The following is a 20,048-nucleotide window of genomic DNA, read 5'->3' on the forward strand; positions in this document are numbered from 1 at the left end:
AAATCTACTCTACAAATTTGAACTATTAGAGCAAGAACAAATTAGTATAGTAACTTCATTCAAGAAAATAAGAAGTTGAACATTATAAATGCACATACAAAAAAACTTCCTCTATAAAGCCCCTAATCTTATGACAGAAATATAATTTTCAAGTCTTTCAGATTGTGATGGAAAACTCTAAGAGTTAAACCATTTTGTAATGTTTGCATCTTCAATGCAGCCAAAAATACCATTGCAAGTTAAGATCAGCATTTCATAGCAATATTATGAAGAAAAAAAAAAACAGAGTGCCTGATTTGCCCGGTAGTGACAGATCCATATACTTGCTAATTCTTAAGCATTTTCTCTGTTTGCTCTTATAGTCTTTCTGAAAACAGGATTATATACAAATATATTGTAATTTTGTTGGGGGAAAAACCCATTCATATGCCTAAAGCTCTCTTTACCTTTCTCCACCTTTTCCACTCTTTACCTTTGCCCAGGCTGAAGATAAATGGCTCATTCCTGTCACGGCTGGAATCGAACTTTTTTCCATTGGCCAGCTTTCCTTTGTAATGGACATAAACTTTGTCTCCAATCATAGGAGATTCATCCTTATTTCCTGGTCTCTTCACAATCTAGAATTAAGATATGAAAACATGTAACTTAAGAGGTGTTTAGCAATTGATCAGTTCTAAATTTTCTTTCATATTATTCAAATGTTTATAATTTCATAATTTGCACTGATTCATCACAAAAAGATAAAAACAATATATGAAAAACTATAATCAGAATATAAGTGCATATGGACCACATCCCAGAAAATTCTTTGACTTCCAATTTGTTCATTTATAATGACTCAATTGGTTCTTAATTGTGTAATTCTAAAGTTTAGGATTGATACACACAGCACAAAAATTAAGGAGTGTCCAATTCCTGGCTAATCATGATCCATAATAAGAACTTAATGATAAACAAAAACTTGGCGGACAATACATCAGCACACATTATGAGTAACTATAAAAATGTAAGGAATTTATAAACTTGAATCTCTTAAATATATTTGTTTCATTCATTGTAGAGAATGCTACAAAATGCTATTTATTAAGAAAGTGCAAATTTTGCTGAAGTATCCAAACTGGTTCTTTTATTTTACACTGTATTCAACTACAATATCAGTTAATGATCTAAAAAGCCCAGGTAGTTTGACCACAACTTACTGAAAAGTCAAATGCAGTTCTCTATGTCATTATGGCTTCTATATCTAGCTAAATCCCCCTTTTCACATTTATCACAATATTAAATTTGAACGGTAAAGTTACTACCGTGTTTCCCCGAAAATAAGACAGGATCTTATTTTCTTTTTACACACAAAATATGGCTTGGGACTTATTATGAGGGGTTTATTGTTTTGGGGTTGCCAGGCAGCTGCTCTCTTGCGAGCTGGCTCCCAAAGTACCAGGCACAGCCTCATGGGCGAATGGCTGTGTTGCGCTGTCGCAGCAGCCACCCGGCAAACCCCCTTTCCAGCCAGGCAGAGCACCATTCACTGACCTAGGGTATTGCCAAGCCGTGTGAGTGCCTGTTCGCCTCTCGCAGCTTGGCGCCTTCAAAATGCCAGTGAATGGCGCTTTCCACGGAGGGGGGTTGCGCGAGCAGCTGTTCCAGGCGGCAGCGGAGGTGTCCTGGCTCTGCAGGGAGAGCTGAGCCAGGGCATCATGAGGTTGGGAGGCGCGCAAGCAAGAGCGGAACAGCTGCTCGCGACCCCCCTTCTCCAGCTGTGCAGAGTGTCATTCACTGGCATTTCAAAGGCGCCAAGCTGAGGGAGCCGGGCGGCAGCGAACAAGCGCTCACATGGCTTGGCAATACCCCTAGGTCAGTGAATAGAGCTCTGCATGGCTGGAAAGGGGGTTTGCCGGGTGGCTGCTGTGCCCGACTCTTTGGGAGCCCGCTCGCAAGAGAGCAGCTGCACGGCAACCCCCCTCTTCAGCTGGGCACAACACCGCTCACCAACCTAGCAGTAACTCAAAGGCACCAAGCAACATGATCACCTTTTCCCCCTGGTTCTCGTGGCTTGGTACTTTCAGGATACCGCTAGGTTGATGAGCGATGCTCTGCCTGGTCGGAGGTGGGGGGGGTTGTCCAGGGGGCTTATTTGCAGGGGAGGGCTTATATTTTTGCCTACCAGAAAAATGTGGCATGGTCTTATTATCAGGATATGTCGTATTTTCAGGGAAACATGATAAAATACATTATTATTCAGGATCTAGTTTTTAATTCCCCTGGAAACACCCAAATTGTACAAATGTGTTATCGAATATCTTGTACTTATGCCACTTTTTTTGCTTCTGTTAAACTTACTACAGACAAGCACTGCATTATTATAATGGAGATGGGATAGGGAAAGTGTGATGCCATTTGAACATTAATTTCTCCTACAATCTCACCTTCAGAACTCCTCGATCTTTATTTGGTGTTATATCTTCACCTTGTTCAGCAAGAGTTGCTGCTTGGACCTCGCCTTCCTTCTTTGTAGCTTCATCAGTTGTCATGGTCTCATTTCATAGGCAGAGCCTTTGCAAACAAATACAAACTTGAATGAATAAGGATAAACTGCCCTATTAAATGTTACTCTAAATGCTGCCATCTATTACATGACAATTTCTCCATATGTTAATAATTAATGAATATAAATAGTAGAAATCATTAAAAAATTAATACATGGCTGGAGAGCCTTTTTCCCACAGAGATAATGCAAGCAGCTGCTATCTCTATTTCTTCCTCTAACCATCTTGGTTTTATTCCCATTCCAGTGAAGCCTGGGAGGCACATTAATTTTCTGTAGTATTTTTTACTGGTATACAAAGTAGTTTGAAATTCCACAGAACACATATGTATCACAGGTTACCAGTTGTAACCCCAAAAGGCTACTTGGTTCTTGACAGAAATGAATTAAAAGAAAGAAAGAAATAGATCACAGTTCAGGAAGAACTGTGGACATCTTAAAATGGGACACAAATATTTTAAATAAATTTATTAGCACCCGAGTCCTAGAAAATTATTGTGATATGTACATTTTATATACTAAATACAACTATTTTTTATTACAGTATCAATATGAGCATTTAAGAAGGTTAAGGAGACTTCTACAATATTATTTGAATTTGGACCTATTTTTGCTACTGTTGGATGTGAAAAAATCTTAGATATTTCATTATTTATCTAATAATGAATAAATAAATAAGAAGAAAATTTGTAAAACCTACAAAGTTACCCAGCTACCTCTAATTGTTATCCTTCAGAACAACAAATTTTATCTCTGTTTTTTCATTCCTGCCTCCCCAAAAAAAGAGGAGGAAAAATGGGGGAGAGAACAAGAAAAGGCGAAAAGTTTAATATGTCATAGTAGATCTTTCTTTAAAAAGGACACTTTGGAGAGATATTTGTTTTCCTTAATGGGACACAGAAAATGTATTTATTGATTTATGTATTTATATCCAAAATTTCTTCTGAGAGCTCAAGATGGTTACATGACAGTCATCTCTAAGGTTTATTCCCCCTCCCCCCAAAAAAACCAACACTGCACAGGCTGGGCTGAGAAACAGTAACTGGCCCATCACCAGTGAACTCTGTGGTCAAATGAATCATGTTTACAGACAGTACACTATACGACCTGAAGTGTATCTCTTTTCTACCCATGATTCTGAAGTGATGAAAACAACACGGGAACAAGATCAACAAAAATAATCAATGAAGTACATCTGGAAGAATTGAGCTAGATCCTGGGTTGGACAAAGTAGTATTCTACATTGGGAAGACCAGCAGGAGAAAATCAGATTCTGGGATGGAAAAAAGAATGGATTTAAGGAGCAGGTAGAAGGAGGAGGGATATATTTTTACATCCTAGGATGTAAGACTGATCATAGAAAAAGCATCACAACAGGCAGCAAAATGGGTAGAATGGGATGAGTGGGTAGAAAATAAGATGGGGCTGGATGGGTGGGATTTATGACAGGGAGAAAATGCAGCCAAACAAGATAGAAAGGCAGAGAGGGAAGCAGGAATACTTTGTGAGGTGATGGAGGAAGAGGAGAAAAAAACTTCTCAGGTAGACGTTGTTTGATGGCATTAGAGGTATCATTGCAGGATGTAAGCTGTTCCAAGTACAGTAAAGCTGCCTTTTGCAATTGACTGATAGTGATTTTGTCAATGCCAGTTGTGTTCAAGTCCTGCCTCCAGCTAGTTTCGGGATGGCATCCAAGGCACCTATTATTATTGGTAATTTTTTTGCTTCTTTTTACCATAGTCCTTCAACTTCTATTTGCAGATATTTGAATTTTATGGTTTTCTCCAATTCTCTACTATCTCCATTACTGCACATCCTCTATCCCGACTTTTTGTCTTTATACAATACTGTATTTATGAGTTTTATTTTCTCTGCCCAGGATCTCTAGAGCTAGACAATTCATAAATGTTAACCAATAAAGAAAAAAATAATAAAATAACTGAGCTGCATAAAAAGGGAGTTTGGAAAAATCAAATACAATTTTGTTATAGAAAACATTAGACAAGTGTTTAAGTGGAGAATCATGTCTGATCTTTAATCAAAAAGACAGATAATTGCTCAGGCACATATTATTGACCATCTGTAGTTATCATTTCAACAGCTAAAGAAAAATATGTTCAGAAAAGCTGAAGAACACAATTCTAGCATTTTAATTGTTCCAAATCTGTTATTTGAAAAACACAACTCAGCACATTAGTAGAAGATACTGAAAATATTGACAGTCATTTAATTTTTTTTTCCAGATTGAGATGGCTGGCAAACAACACAATAGCAAAATGAAGTATCCTTCTGTGCTACTATGATCATAATCCAGCATTTCAAATACTAAAACATTAGGCCACTTTTTTTCTGAACCTTATTCTATAATAGAAGTCACAGATGAAGAATCTTTTTTCTTATCTGTATAGCACTTGCCTATAAAGTCACCAAGAATCAGACAGGACTAAATGGTTAAAACAACAAACAACAACATGATAGGTTATATTTTAGTATTCAGTCATGTGGTTTCTGATGCTCCCTGCCAGCTTCCTAGAGGTAAAGTAAATGGGGAAGCCTGCAGAAAGTCAAAAATTCCTTCCACTCGATTTTTTGCACACTCATAAACACTATGTTTATCTATTTAGAAAAGAAAATACTGATCTGGTGGATAATGTCTATCAAATCTGGTTTAAAAATAGAATTGACGCCTTTCTAACACTATCATATTTTTCACTGAATATGATATTTATATTGTTTCCACATTCAGTCCAATAAAAAATTGCACGTAAAAAGGACATGACTTACATTGAAGCTGAACATCACTGAACATGAAACTTGAACTATGAGAGAAAGAGAAAGAGATAGAGGGAGGGGGAGAGAGAGAGAGAGAAAGCAAGAGTAAGAAATACAGAAAGAGAAAGAAGAGGGAAGAAGGGAAGGATTGCTTGATTTAATAAATGCAGAACAATGCTAGTAGGATCCATGAGAAGAAGAAGCTAAAGAGTAAAAGTGCTTAAGGATACTGATAATTACTAAAAGCAAGAGAAATTAAAAACCCAATTACAAATACTTCCAATGAAGAAACAATAAAGGACAGCTTTCTCAAAAAATCTCAGTGAAGTTCTGAAAGCAAGGACATCTTTTTTGTTTAAATGTTAAGTAGTACAAAAGAGGACAGATCATCAAAGAAGAAATACACTGAAAATGAACAGTAAAGACAATGTCATAAAAGTTCAAAATGAGCCAAGACTGGCCAACAATGTTAAAAATAAAGAAAGGATTCTTCAGGTATGTTTAAAATAAAGAGAAAATAAAGGAATAAAAGTACAGTACCAGCTGCTCATGAAGATGGCAAAATGCTAACAAATAGAGAGAAAACAGAGCTGTTTGATGCTTACTTTGTCTCAATCTTCCACAATAATAGGAAGATATTTTACCACGGAACTTGAAAAGCAAGAAGGAATAGGACTGAAGTTCAAAATTGGCAGAAGCATAGTCAGAGGATATCTATTTATTTTAAATGAATTCAAATCTCCATTCAAGAGATTGCTGTTCTTTTTTCCATGCTTTTCATTTCCTTTAATCATCTTTTCATACATTAATAAAGAAATAAAAGAATGGATCAACATATAAGTACATACACTGAAGCTCTATAAATGCAATATACTATTATTATGCTGTAGTTGCTGTTGAGGGAAAAAACTGACTGTAAACTACGGTTTTCCATCGCAGCTTTCAATGAAAGCTGTATGCATTATGTCAGCTTAATGGCCAAGAAGCCTTCCCCTCATACAGAGGTCTTTTTTTTTTAACAAATGACCAGCAAAACAATGTCAAACATAAGAGGTGTATCCAAAGATGCAATGATATCATAGGTGGAATTATTTATCTGGAAGAGAGAATTTAGGTTTATGGTAACAATGGGTCTTAATAATCTATGTCAATTTTATTTTTGCTAAAAAGGCAAAAAGAAGTTGCTTATGCCTGGAATAAGGAAATATCAAAGCATTGTGATGACACACATAGGCTCAATTTAATAACTTTCCCTATTATAAACAATACATTCAGCATGTAGGAATTTTTATTTATAATAACACTTATATATATTAGTGGATATAATGGATTTGAAGAAAGAGAGGGCAAAAAGTAAAGAAATTAAAGCTGCAAGTATGTCTTATCTATCTACTGTAATTCTACTCTGCTCACATGATTTATGATGCTAATTATGTCAGAGTGGATCGAAGGCCTAGCAATATACGTGCTGTCCAAGAAATGTTTGGCAAAGCTTTATTTGTTTTGTATGTTGCAAACTCCTTACCTTCAGGCAAATACAGGAAGTCTTTGACTTACAACCACAATTGAGTTGAAATTTTTTGTTGTTAAGCAAGAAATTTGTTAAGTAGGTTTTGCCAAATTTTATGACCTTTATTGTCACAGTTCTTAGGTGAATTTGGCTTCCCCATTGACTCTGTTCATCAGAAAGTCACATGACTATGGAATATTTCAACCATCATAAATATGAGTCAGTTGCCAAGCATCCGAATTTTGGTCACATGTTCATGGGGATGCTGCAACTGTTATAAGTGTGAAAAACAGTCATAAGTCACTTTTTTCAATACCGTTATAACTTTTAACAGTTACTAAATGAATTGTTGTAAGTTGAGGACTGCCTGTATCAATTTTTTATCTTAAATACAAAAAGCCAAGACATAAACAAGTTAAGAAAGTACTGTCAGTCCCTCATATATGCATGCACATATGACTCAGCCTGAATGATGAATAAAGCAGAGAGACATGTTCCAGGAGAATTATGGGCATTATGGGAGCGGCAACTGGAATAACTAGCCCTGTCATTACTGGGTACAGTGTAAGAAAATCCAGCTATCCAGAAGCATGTATATATTGTTAATACATGTTTTAAATATGTTGTCTGGTACTTGAGTCAATTTTTTGTGCCAGAATTCAACTGGTCAAATTTATCTGTGTTGTACATTACTTGGAAATCATAAATGATAAATCAATGTATTTTCAAACTGTCTGGAACACCAGCTAGATCTGCAATCGAATGGAGTCATTTTTTATTTAACTTCCATCTCAATGTCTTATGTCAGTTCTTAAATGAAACAGGGCGGAAAATGGAAAGGAATACTGCTGGATTATGTATCAAGTATGAGGAATGAATCCAATGCAGTTTTAACTTTAATTGTAAGCAATTTTATTAAAGTACTATATGTAGAATGGGTTTATATACTATATGTATCTTCTAGCTGGTGGGTTAGTGGACTGGAGGCAGCTGAGGTTTATGAATATGATTTGTTTATCCAATGGTTGTTCAACTTGTCCTCAACTTACAATTGATTGTTACTACCATTCATACTCAGCAACTCCTGGGAATGAATACTTTATGGACGTAAATAACTTCTGGCTGCTGTAAAACAACTTGCTGGCTGCCTTTAGTCACATGACCACATTTTGAGTGCTTGGCATCCTATTTGCATTTATTACAAGTTGCCATGTGCCCTTTGATCATGTGATCACCTTTGCAGTTTTCTCTGCTGGCTTCCCCAGAAAGTCCACAGGAAAGCTGGCAGGAAAGGTTCCAAGTGGAAGGGACATTGGATTTGGGGTCCATTCCCCCAGTGCGCTGAGGGATTTTCTCTCCCCTTTGTGCAGGGAGGGAAATCCTGTCACATGATGGAGGAAGGGACCTCAAACCTGGTGAAAACACTAGCGAATGACAGCATTCTGAGCCTTTCAGAATGCTCAGATTCGCTATCGTTTTCCCTTTTGGAGAAAACCATTGATTTTGCTTGTCTGAAAATGTGGACAAACAGACCTCAAATCTGGCAAAACCGCTAACAAACGCCAATATTTAAATAGTATGTAGTTCAATTTTGTTCAAAACTCAAAGCATTGTGTTTACTAGTGTTTTCCCCTCACAAATGGATTCTAAACCTTTCAGAAAGATGGCATTTATTAGTGTCCTGAGACTTCAAATTTGGTGAAAATACTAGCAAATACTATCGTGCTCATGACTATTCTTCCTGGTGGGCAGATAGAGGGTCCAGGCCTCCTAGGTTTGATGCCCCACCACCCATAAGGCCCATGCCCTTTCCCAGCACTGCACTTAACAACTGTGATGAGAGAACTGGGATTGCAGTCTTTAAGAGAAGCAGTCACATAGCATATTTCTTAACTGCCACTTCGCTCAATGACTGATATTTTGGGCCAACTGATGGTCATAACTGGAGTTTGTGAGGACTCCATCTGTATCTGATCATTGGAAGAATGATATTTCTGTTCTCTTATACAAAGGGAAAGGTAACAACAATTTGCCTGACAAAGTGTTTGGAAGAATTCTTGTTGAGAGAGTATAGATTCTAGAAGACGGCAGTGAACAAAATTGTAGTAATAGAAACAATCTGTAGTAAAAGTACATGCAACCAGATTTTTATTCTTCAGCAAATAATTTTTTTAAAAGGAGGTTTCCTGAAAGTTTGGAAAAGAACATACGAATGAATGGGGTTGAACTAGGTAAAAATGAAGATGAAAGTTGATTATTTAATGTCATAAAATCAGTATAAAATGAAAGCAAAGCATGAATAAAAATAACTATTCATTAATTACTGATTCACCATCAATCAGAGAGAAATATAAGGGATACATGATGCCCTCTCAACTGTTTAATATGTTTATGGATAAATGCATACAAATGTATTAAAATATATGTGAAAATAAGGTATGCTTATGGTTGGTAGGTGTTGATAGGGGAATGTCTATGAATTTCTATATGTAAACAATGCCATGTTGGTTGAAAATCCAAATGATTTGCAATGTATATTTAAATCAATAAAATAATGAGTATTGATTTGAAAATTAATGCATTAAAATCAATGTAATTCTGTTTACTATGGCAAGTGAAGTGAATAATTGAAAATCATACATGATATAAAATTAGACCAAGTAGAGAAGTTTGAATATTTTCATAGTATTCAAGAGAAAATTAATTAAGTAGATCAAATGCAAGTAGAATCATAGTATGTAATATATGATATGTTATGTGGAACAAATGTTTGATGAAAGAAGCAAAATGGCTATGTATAAATATGTTATTCTATGCACTCTCTTGTAAAAGTTGGGCATATTGGGAGAATATTGGGAATGGATTGATTTAAAAGTATATATTGTAATAGGAGAGGATTATAAAGGAATGTTGAAAAGGGAATATCCAATATAAAAAAAATAAGTACTGGTACTTTGGTCATACAAACAAATCATATGAGGAATACATGGATTGAACAAAGAGAAAGTTTTACTTGGTTAGAATTCATGTGTTATTTTTTAAAAGAGAGGTGAGAAGTTTGAAAAACAAGGACAGATATTTGCATATATATAAGCAAATATATAGTGAACTGGGTGAGTTTAAAATAATAGTTTTATTTCTCTCTTTTTTCCTGCTTTTAATTATTTTACTTATTATTCTAATTCTTGTTGTGCTTTCTGTAGTACTGCTCACTCTGAAATGGAAGTGATACATATGTATATGTAGTATATATGTATTCCGTTACATATTCATTGTTTCCCACATGGGGAGGCAAAGGATGTTTAAATTACAAATTAATCATTCCATGTTCTATCAAGTTTTATCTGAAGTTTCAGGATATTCATAACTCCCAACTCTAATAATAAGAGCCGAGGTGGCGCAGTGGTTAGGGTGCAGTACTGCAGGCCACTTCAGCTGACTGTTATCTGCAGTTCAGTGGTTCTAATCTCACCGGCTCAAGGTTGACTCAGCCTTCCATCCTTCCGAGGTGGGTGAAATGAGGAGCCAGACTGTGGGGGCGATATGCTGACTCTGTAAACCGCTTAGAGAGGGCTGAAAGCCCTATGAAGCGGTATATAAGTCTAACTGCTATTGCTATTGCTAATAATAACTACAGATATTGTTCATTTAATTTAGTCTTATTTATTTCCCTGGCAATATTTTCTAAACACCAAAGCAAGTTAACTTTTTTAAAAATATGTTTTGTAAATACCATTTTGAGTAATTGAAGGAATCTGGGTCAGCTCAAAAGGCTATGTCTAATAATACCATTTCCCTTTCTACCACTTCTTTTCCAGAACAGCATCTCTTCAGAAGAGGAAAAAATGGCACCTTAACATCATGGAAACTGTACCCGCTAATTGTTTAGTCATTTGCAGATGTCTCCCTATCATATACATTTTTTTTCATTCCATTTAAAGCCAATTTTAGTTAATATTTAGATTTTCATCAATTCTCCAATTTTATTGATAATTCTTAAAATGGCTTATGATACTTTAAAATCCCTAATGCAGAATGCAATACATTCTAAAAAATGTAGAAAGTGAAACAGTAAAACTTCAGACCCCAGCTCATATTTTCACCATAAATATAATTATGGTCTTTAAAATAAAAGATAAAAATACCCTCAAGTTGATCTTCATTCCTGATGGACCCAACATGCAATTTTCTTGGCAATAGCATGGAAATATATTTTCCAGAGATCGTTTCTGATTCTGATAAATTAACTTGCAGCCATCATATTCCTTGACAGTGTCCAATCCAATGTCTAACCAGGATGAGACCAGCAGACAAGTTTGGCCATATTTGCATTCCTGGCATTGCACTTAATCACCTTATGACAAACACTGCCACCATTGAAGTTCTTCACTATTTGTGTGACTGTCAGCTGCTGGCACACTGTCAAGGGAAGCAAGCAAATTGGGAAGATGATTTGAGTTTGTGAGCCATGATTTTAAATAATTGAAGTAATTGAAGTCTATGATGGTCTATAGTTTTAGTTATCGTTCATAAACAAACAATGATTTTTCCTTTTAAGAATTCCTAAGTGTCATTCTTCAGTAACCTCATAAGAATCAACAATGTACAGTATACACAGGGATACCTTTAAATATCAATTTTCTGAACAGGACAATTGTCATTTGTCGTATGTTGAGAAAACTGTTAGCAATTAACTACCTGTAACAATTTTACACATAGTATGAAGAAATCAACTGTATAGCATTTACATAAAGTGGTTGAAATCAGTGTATCAAATAGACTTTTATTCTGACATTACTGTTGATTAACTGCAGTAAGGCAATTAAATGTAGTCTCTGACCAAATTTCTTATTGAAACTAGGCATATTGGTCTTAAAGGTTTATTAACCAAAAATTGAATTTCCAGATTTTTTACAATTTCCAAGCGTTATTTTTGGCATTATCATCCATCATAAATGTTACATAATTCATAGCTTTCTTCCCACTTGTTTTTCCAATTACCCTATCAAGTTCAGCAAGATTCACAATAATTTGGAATATAAATTGTCCTAGCTCCCCCAAGTGGCAATACTAATTTTTCAAAAATATTTGAAATAATGTTTTAAACAAATCATTTTTACTATTAATCAACATTACATGTCAACTCTCCCTAGAAGCTAGAGGCAGGGTGGCTGGAGACAGAGATGGAAATAGTTACAAAATAAACTTCAATCAAAGCATTACTTGTTTCTATTTTGAACCACTGAAATAAAAATTTCTGCAATAATCTACTGTAAATATTTAAAGGATCAGGGGTGAGGAGACTTGTGGAACTAAAATACTTCAATATCTTCATCTGTTGATGAAGCAATTTAATATACAACACTTTGATATTCTTCTAGTACTGTGTAAGATCAGTAATTTACTAAATAAAAGTCCAGCATATTCTAACAAGAGTAGCAGTTACAGGGAGAAAATTGTGTATCAAAGATTAAAAATACTAAAAATAAAATAAAAAAATACTACAATACTAAAAATACTACAATTTACTGCTAAGTTATAGATATTCATAACTGGAGAACAAAACAAATTACCCAAATTACCCAAAGCAAATTAACCAACAAGAAATAGGACTTACTCAACAGGTCTAAAAATACCTCTTAGTTTAATTTTATTAACAGAATGAAGTTTTTCAACCCTCTCCCCCTTCTGTTCCAATGATTGGCTCTCAAGATATTCAAGAAGCTGCATTGGAAGACAATACATAATAGCTAATCCATTTTCAATTTATATAACACAATTTGTGTGGAAAGTAGTTTCTCTATTCTTTATACTACATGCTGAAAAACACTATATGAAGACTTCATGGGTCCCATGTCTCTTAAATATATCTTACTTTTAACTTTCATTCTTAATTCACATTTACAAAATTATATGCAAAATACTGCCATGTAGAGAAAAAAAATTCTTGGATAGTAAATGCTGAATCTCTGCTGTACGTGTTGGTAAGTATATTAAGCAATTAATATGCACATTTGACAAATTTAAAACGCAAGCAATATGTGAAGTGTTGAAACTAGTGGTGGGTTTCAACATTTTTTAGAACCTCTTCTGTAGGTCTAGCCTGCTTTGTGGGAGTGGCTTGTCAGCCATGTGACCGGGTGGGAGTGGCTTGCCAGCCATGTGAGCGAGTGGGAGTGGCTTGGCAGTCATGTGACTGGGTGGGCATGGCCAACTTGTAAAATGTGGTGAAACTCACTTAACAACGCTCTTGCTTAGCACCAAAATGTTAGCTCAGAAACTCTGGCATTTGAAGCACGCAAGTTTTAAATCTGTCAAGTTACAAGAGCCTTGCACCCCTAACCCTTAAGAAAAAAAGGGGTGAACACCAGGGGTGTTCAAACCTGACAGCTTTAAGACTTGTGGACTTCAACTCCCAGAATTCCCCCTCTCGCTCTTCATCTTGATGATGTGCAGACAGACGGGGGGAGGGAGCTGGAACCGGTTCTAAATGGCACTGTAGATTTGTAGAACCTCTTCTATAGAAGAGGTTAGAACTGGCAGGAACCCACTCCTGGTTGAAACATCTTATTTTTATTATAATTCTATACTCATTAGTGTAAATTGATCAACAATGTAACAAATTGACTAACTCAGCTGGGAATGAATGAGAAAATGTAAAAGTTTTATACTTAAATATAACATAAATTTGGGGTCTTATCTTTATTACCATGTAATATTCCTGTTCTTAGCTTGCCATGCTTATCAATATTTTCTTGCATTAAGTAATTGACATAAGGATGGAAGTAAACATTGTTACTTTTTTAAAATTTGCCACCTTTATATATAACTTTCTCTTTGATCTATGAGTCTATAGATTAAACAGTTTAATAAAACTATTTTTAACCATTTGTCTGAACAACACAAAATTAACATGCAAAATTGAACTATATACTATTTAAAAATTCCTATAATATTCTCTACTGTAAATATTAACAAATTTCTATCAAAACTAGCAAAAAATGTACAAATTGGCCTTTAAACATTTACTGCTGATTAACTCATAAAACATTTTATTTTATTACACAGAATACTGATATTCATTGCCATTTGCTTTATGATGGTCCTATTAACATCATTTTCAGAGATTTATTAGTGAGCCACCAAATCGGAACCTTGAAGGGTTCTTGTTTAGGCACTCAATTATATGACTTCTTTTATGTCAATAACCAAAGAGGCTTTGAAAACCGTGCATTTATAAAAATCAATTGGCCTGCTATTAGCAAATTCTAAAAGTCAGATTTTCTACATTTTACAGAGCCAAAAATTAACTTAAAAATCATTAAGTAAATAAAAGGTAGGGGGTTAACTCCCCTTGAAATTAAATAATTCGATAATCAAAACCAATTATAGAAATTTTATTTTATAAACACCATTATTATTTAAAGCAATACTAGAATGCTTAAATTTTCACAGCTACTACCTTAAAAAGGACACCAAACTCAGTCAGATGTACGCTTTTATGAAACTGGTCAAATATTTGTATCAGTTGCAGTCTGTCTGAGATTATAAAGAAACTATAAACCTGAGTAAGTGCAAGACTCTTTCCACAGAGGTATATTACATTATCCATTTAATTCTACAGCGATTTGAGAAATATTTATTGTTTGAAGGGTGAAGAGGTCATAGCAGAGATGGGTTGGCTGCTGGTTTGGCCCAGATCGCCAGGACACACGCAAACATGGGAGTGCACCCAAACTGGTAGTAAAAAGATTAGCAACCACCTCTGGGTCATACCCATATTGCATTTTATTCCTTCTGCAATAATAATTGCCTTATAGTTAATCCATAAACAGAACTAGAGGTGACAGTGAGATAATTCTTACTAGACATGGGACTTACAATAAAACAAACATCATATCAAAAATTAAGAAGCTTAAAAATGCTACCAATGGAAGACCTGTACAATTGCATGGAAAGACAAGGGAATACTCAAAAGACTACAGAAAGATCCATTTTCTAGCTTGCAGAATAAAATGCAAACCATTTTTTAAATTAAAAAATTATGGTGGATGAGTACTGTAGACTTAGATATCAACATCTATGAGTAGTAATAGAATTGTACTCTAGGTAAAATTCTGCCCTGGAATCTGATACAGTTCCATTATATGATCCAGGAGACTCTCCATTTGAAATACTGTATTGTAGGAAACAAGACACCACTGGAACAACTTATAAGGTTCATTTTTGTAGAAAATCCTGTTCTATAAAAAATTATTCTTGACTTGTACTGAACATGTATTCATGACAATGTGCAACATCATTGGAAAGTTTTTTAGCTGTCTTATTCATAAACAAAAGTTCCAGACTAAGGTTAAACTTGTAGATTCCATGAAATAAAACAATTAAGAATAAATTTCATCTTCACTTATGCCAGAGGATGGTTCATACTAGAGCAAATGTCTGCCTGGACTATAGGGTTATAAGAGTACGTAATTTTCCTTCTACAATAAGCCTGCTTGAGTCATTACTATTTTTTAAAAATGAAAAAGTTATATTCATCAAACCTAATGAACTGTTCCACACATCACCCTATGTCATAATTCACAGTGGTTAATTAACATTTAGCATGCTATGTTAACCTACTATTATAGTTTATTAAATAAACAATGGTTAAACAAAATATGGTTTAGGATGATGTCCAATACAGTTCAGTGCTTTTTGAATGACACTAGCCATCCAAATTAAGGTTTCTTAAACTTTTCTAAAGAACAATTGTGAAGTTTACTAGTACCAAACATCCTTTTCTTAATACTTTTTCATTAATTTCATTATATTGGGAGAAATTTTCAATTTTTCTCATTCTAGTCTTTGTCATATGAATACTGGTGAATACTGACAACACCAATACCAAAAATAATTTATTAAACTTGTTTGACAGAAATATACATTTATTCTCTTCTACTAAATTGAGACTTAAAGATCAAAAGAGAGCCAAATCATGTTTTTTTGCTGTAATTAAAACATTAAAAGCACCAAATCCAAAATAATAAACCTTTTCTATTTTTTTACAGTGGAATCTAAAGGCACTTTGAAGAGTCCAAATATATTCAAGTAAAAGCACTTATAATGTGAGATTTTATTTCATGAAACAAACTTTGGCCCCTGTTATTCTTCAAGATGATACAACTAGTACAAGAGACATTGTTCCTTGTCCCATATTAACTGAAATATTTTAAGGAAAAATATTCCATAATACAAATAATTAAATGTATAGGAATTAGGGAGAGAAACAAAGAAAATTGGCACTGGGAGGGATTCTGGGGAGAACGCTTAAAAAGATGTGTTAAGCTTGGTAATGAGACAGCACCTAAATAAACACAGTATTAAGTCTCACCAGCCAAACTATCAGCAACTATCTAGACAGGGATTTAGAAAACCATAAATCAGATACAGTACACCTTGTCCCACTTGAAGCTAAGAGAGGGCAAAAGAGGAGATCAAAGGCACTATAATTACAGCTAAGTACAATTAGATGTCAGATTCATGCAAGATAAGCAGCAAAATGAATAAATAAATAAATAAATAAATAAAGCTATGGCCTTTTTATCTAGACTTTCAACTATATTCTGCTATTCACTCCTGAACTTTTACTACATGGGAAGAACTACATTGAGTTATAGTTTCTCTTTTATTCCATCTGAGAAGATAGATGGGATTCTACTCAATATTTTTTTGCATTGCTTAGGTAGAAGAATAATGGCTATTATAACATGCAGAGTGAGATAAGAGTGATGTTTGTAGGTTTGCATAAAACTTAAATCTCTTTGATACAATTAATATTACGAGTTCTCCTGTAGCTTGCTAAACAGAATGAACATAAATAATTTATACAACTTTTCCTGTATATAATGCCTTAAGCAGAAAGCAAACCCAATGAAATGTCTACAAACCAAATTTTAAAATAAACTGCATGAAAATATTTTTCAAATTTTAAACACTTTGACTAATTTGTGAAAATCCTATTGCTCTAAACTGCAGTCCTTATTAATACAGTACTATTCAAAAGAGGAAGTTTAATATAAAGTTTAATGGAAGATAACTGAAAGCACTTATTCTTACAACCTTAAGTTTTCCTTCATACTCTGGGTTTTTACAGCTGTCTTTCCTATGTAGGCATTCTTGAAAAGTGTTACTATGCAACATGAAAACTATAAGGAAGCTGTGCTTAAAGGGGTTTCAGTCCTCCCAAATAGATTTTTCACTCAAAATTCTTCATCACCAATTTCTAACTTTCAGCTGGTTCTACTAATGAACATTTAATTTTGCAAAACAAAAGTGCTCTTTAAGTGCAATTATAACCCCTGTGAAGGCTACGGAAAAAACTACTGGTATTTTAAATAAACCTAAAATATATATTTTATCAAAGAATCCATTTTTGTATAGTGATTAAGACACTGGAATAGAAATTGGGACATTATTATGGATTCTAGTTTTCCCTTAGGCATGAAAGCAGGCTGTGGATAAGTCATTTTTTTCTCACCCCAACGCATCTCACAGGTTGTTGTGTTGGGGAAAATAGGTGGGGGAAGGAACATTACGTACGCTCACTAGAATTGTAGAATATAAAGGCAACATATAAATCTAATAAATAATTTTACTTTTAATGCTACTTTTTGACAAATAAATATTTTATGACAGTGTATTCACCAATGAATTAGATGGGAAGGAAATAAAAGTATCTGGTTGCTAAAGTTTATTACAGACATGTTATTTTTAACCAATGTAATTAGTTGTAACATAATTGTTCATGGCCCAGAGTGACTGTGTTGAGAGGGATGGCCATATGAATCTAAACAAACAAACCTAGTATACATTTGTTTTCATGGTTCAAGCATAAATTTGACAGCAGTTTCTCATGCGCAGCCCTATTTAAAATAAATAGGAACCACTAAAAGGACAACTATGTTTTCACCCTAATTTTGTAGGGCTTCTCCTTGCTAATAAATTCAGTGGCTCTTGCATAGAAAACTTTTTGATCATGGGGTCCATTATTTTGTTCTTTTACATATCAAGACATTTGTAGGCAGGTTCTGACAAATACTTTTTTTAAAGCATATAAGCTTGGGACAATACTCTCTCTTTCTCTCCCTCCTCTCTCTTTCTATCTGAACAAAGTTTTTCATTGGTTTTTGTCAATTGAGACCAAAATTTATAGGATTAAATGGGCCTTGCCCATTTAAAATACCTTTGGCTTACTGACTATAATTATATGCTTGGCTGTTTAAAATGAAAATGATAAATCTGCCCAAACTGTTGTCCAGACTTCATTCTCAATCTGTAAAGCAAGCACACAAACCAACCAACCCCAAAAGGTACAAAGGTAAGAGTCCACCAGGTAAATTGAAAATTCTGAGAACTTGGGGACACATCTCTTTAGCAGAGAGTGGCTCAAAAGAAAAATAGCTCACTGTCTCTATGAAGTCTTTCCTCTGGTCTTTATGGTTAACTTCGGTTGGCAGTCTAGTTCCAAACCAGCCATCTCCCAAGGCTGTGATTGAAGGAAACAAAAGGAGGCTCTCTTCCCCACCCTAACCAAATTCCAAATTATCCTTCCACAATTAGAGAAAGGGGAGAGTGGCCACAAAAAAACTTCCTTCCTTCCTTCCTTCCTTCCTTCCTTCCTTCCTTCCTTCCTTCCTTCCTTCCTTCCTTCCTTCCTTCCTTCCTCTTGTTGTGTGCTAGTAACATTTACTGCTACGATTGTATTGTTTATAAAATGGACCATACACGAAATCTAGGCTGCAAATGCAAGGTGTGTCAACATTCCCAGAAGCCGTAATTGCTCCGGGGTGGTGCTGGGAGCAAACCGGCTATTCCTTCGCGCCTTTCTCCCTCTCTCTTTCTCCCTCTCTCTTTCAATCTCTCTATCTCTCCCCGCCCGTCCTATAGACCAGACGCAGCATTTGCAATCGTCCTTAGGCCGGCTTCCATGTCAAAGTGATGGTGAGGGGCGTGTTATTTCTCGTTTTCTTTTCGTGTTTAACCACAAACGTTCCTTTTAAAACCAGACCCGTTCCATTCAGCATCTTGCAAAGGAACAGAAAGCTCGTTGGCCCCAGGAAAGCGGACCTGGAAAAGCAGAGGCGGCGGGGCGGAGGGGAGGAAGGTTGGGGGGAATGAGTGGCGGCTGTTGCGAGGATGAGAGAGAGAGCAAGTCGCCACCACACAGCAAGCGACCCACAGCCTGGACTGCTGAGGTTTCCCTGCAGGAAAGAGAATGAAAGAGGCCTCTCCAGTGGGGCTGAGGGGGAAAGATAGGGGGCCGGAGGGAGGGTGGCTGAAAAGCCCCCCCCCAACGCTCCGCACGCCGACTGATGAGGTTGTGGAGTCACCCCGGCCAAGAAGCCTCTCCGCTTTTCTGAGGAGACGAGGCACACAAGCAGGGCGCCTTTTTTTCTCTCTCTTCACAAAGCCAAGACGCCCCCAACCCGAGAGCCAATGCCGGGTACCTGCCCTTGCCGCCGTCCGCTCCGACTCCGCCGCCACCGCCGCCGCCGCCTTACCCAACCGGGAATGACACGAGCTACCGGCGCTGGCCGCGAGTCCCCCTTCGCGAAAAGCCCGCCTTCCCGTGCCTTACTGGCCCTGGCGCTTGCCCGTCAGGAGCCAGGGCACCTAGAGCGCTTTCTCATTGGCCACGTCTCCCTTCCCGTATGTAAATAACGCCTCCTTTTCCAATCGACAATTAGCCGCCCGAGGGGAGTCCGAAGTCTCGAGTTCCCAGTCCGCCCACCCCACCCCCCGTCCGCCGTGCCCTCCCTTGCTTCTGCGAAAATATTTTTTTTAAGGGTTGATCGATTGAGCCAGACAGAGTAAAATCCCAAGCATTGCGTCTCTTCCCCCACACCCAGATGAACTCCACTACTTAGCTCAACTGGCAATAGCGTCTCTAACCACCCCCCCCCCCAATGCGATCTTCAGGGATGCCCTGGACGGGCAACATCTTTCATTGAGTGCTGTACAAATCCCACAGGAGGCTGTGTTCTGATTCTGCTGTTACTGCTTATTTCCCCCCTTTGTGGTGGTGTTCTTCCAGTTGAAGTACTTTAACCTGAGGGTAGGTGGGCAGACCCTACCAATTAAAGCAACGTAGCGTAAACGGGATTTTACCCAAACCGTATTCTGAAGTTTATTTAAAAGGCAGGTAGAGGGCAGGCTGTGGGGACAAATTCCCGCCAA

The 20,048-nt window shown here is 36.2% G+C and overlaps 1 protein-coding gene across 3 annotated transcripts in view; it reads right to left on the bottom strand.

The window, feature by feature from the left end:
* FKBP5 (FKBP prolyl isomerase 5) overlaps positions 1–19,423 on the bottom strand; it is a 52,737-nt gene extending 33,314 nt beyond the window's left edge. The window contains exons 1-3 of one of the 3 annotated variants that reach the window (XM_014053859.2): positions 19,319–19,423; positions 2,427–2,553; positions 473–617 (exon numbers count right to left, since the gene is read on the bottom strand). In XM_014053859.2, the coding sequence (XP_013909334.2) occupies positions 473–617; positions 2,427–2,531 (250 nt within the window). In that variant the 5' untranslated portion in view covers positions 2,532–2,553; positions 19,319–19,423. Of the gene's footprint in view, positions 1–472; positions 618–2,426; positions 2,554–19,318 lie in introns of those variants that run through there. The other 2 variants (XM_087719900.1, XM_087719901.1) reach the window with 2 other exon arrangements.
* Positions 19,424–20,048: the final 625 nt, after the last annotated feature.

This window comes from Thamnophis sirtalis, unplaced genomic scaffold, assembly GCF_051295495.1.
Source record: "Thamnophis sirtalis isolate CommonGarterSnake01/CBP01778 unplaced genomic scaffold, rThaSir2_p1.2 scaffold_7, whole genome shotgun sequence".
NCBI lineage: Eukaryota > Metazoa > Chordata > Lepidosauria > Squamata > Natricidae > Thamnophis > Thamnophis sirtalis.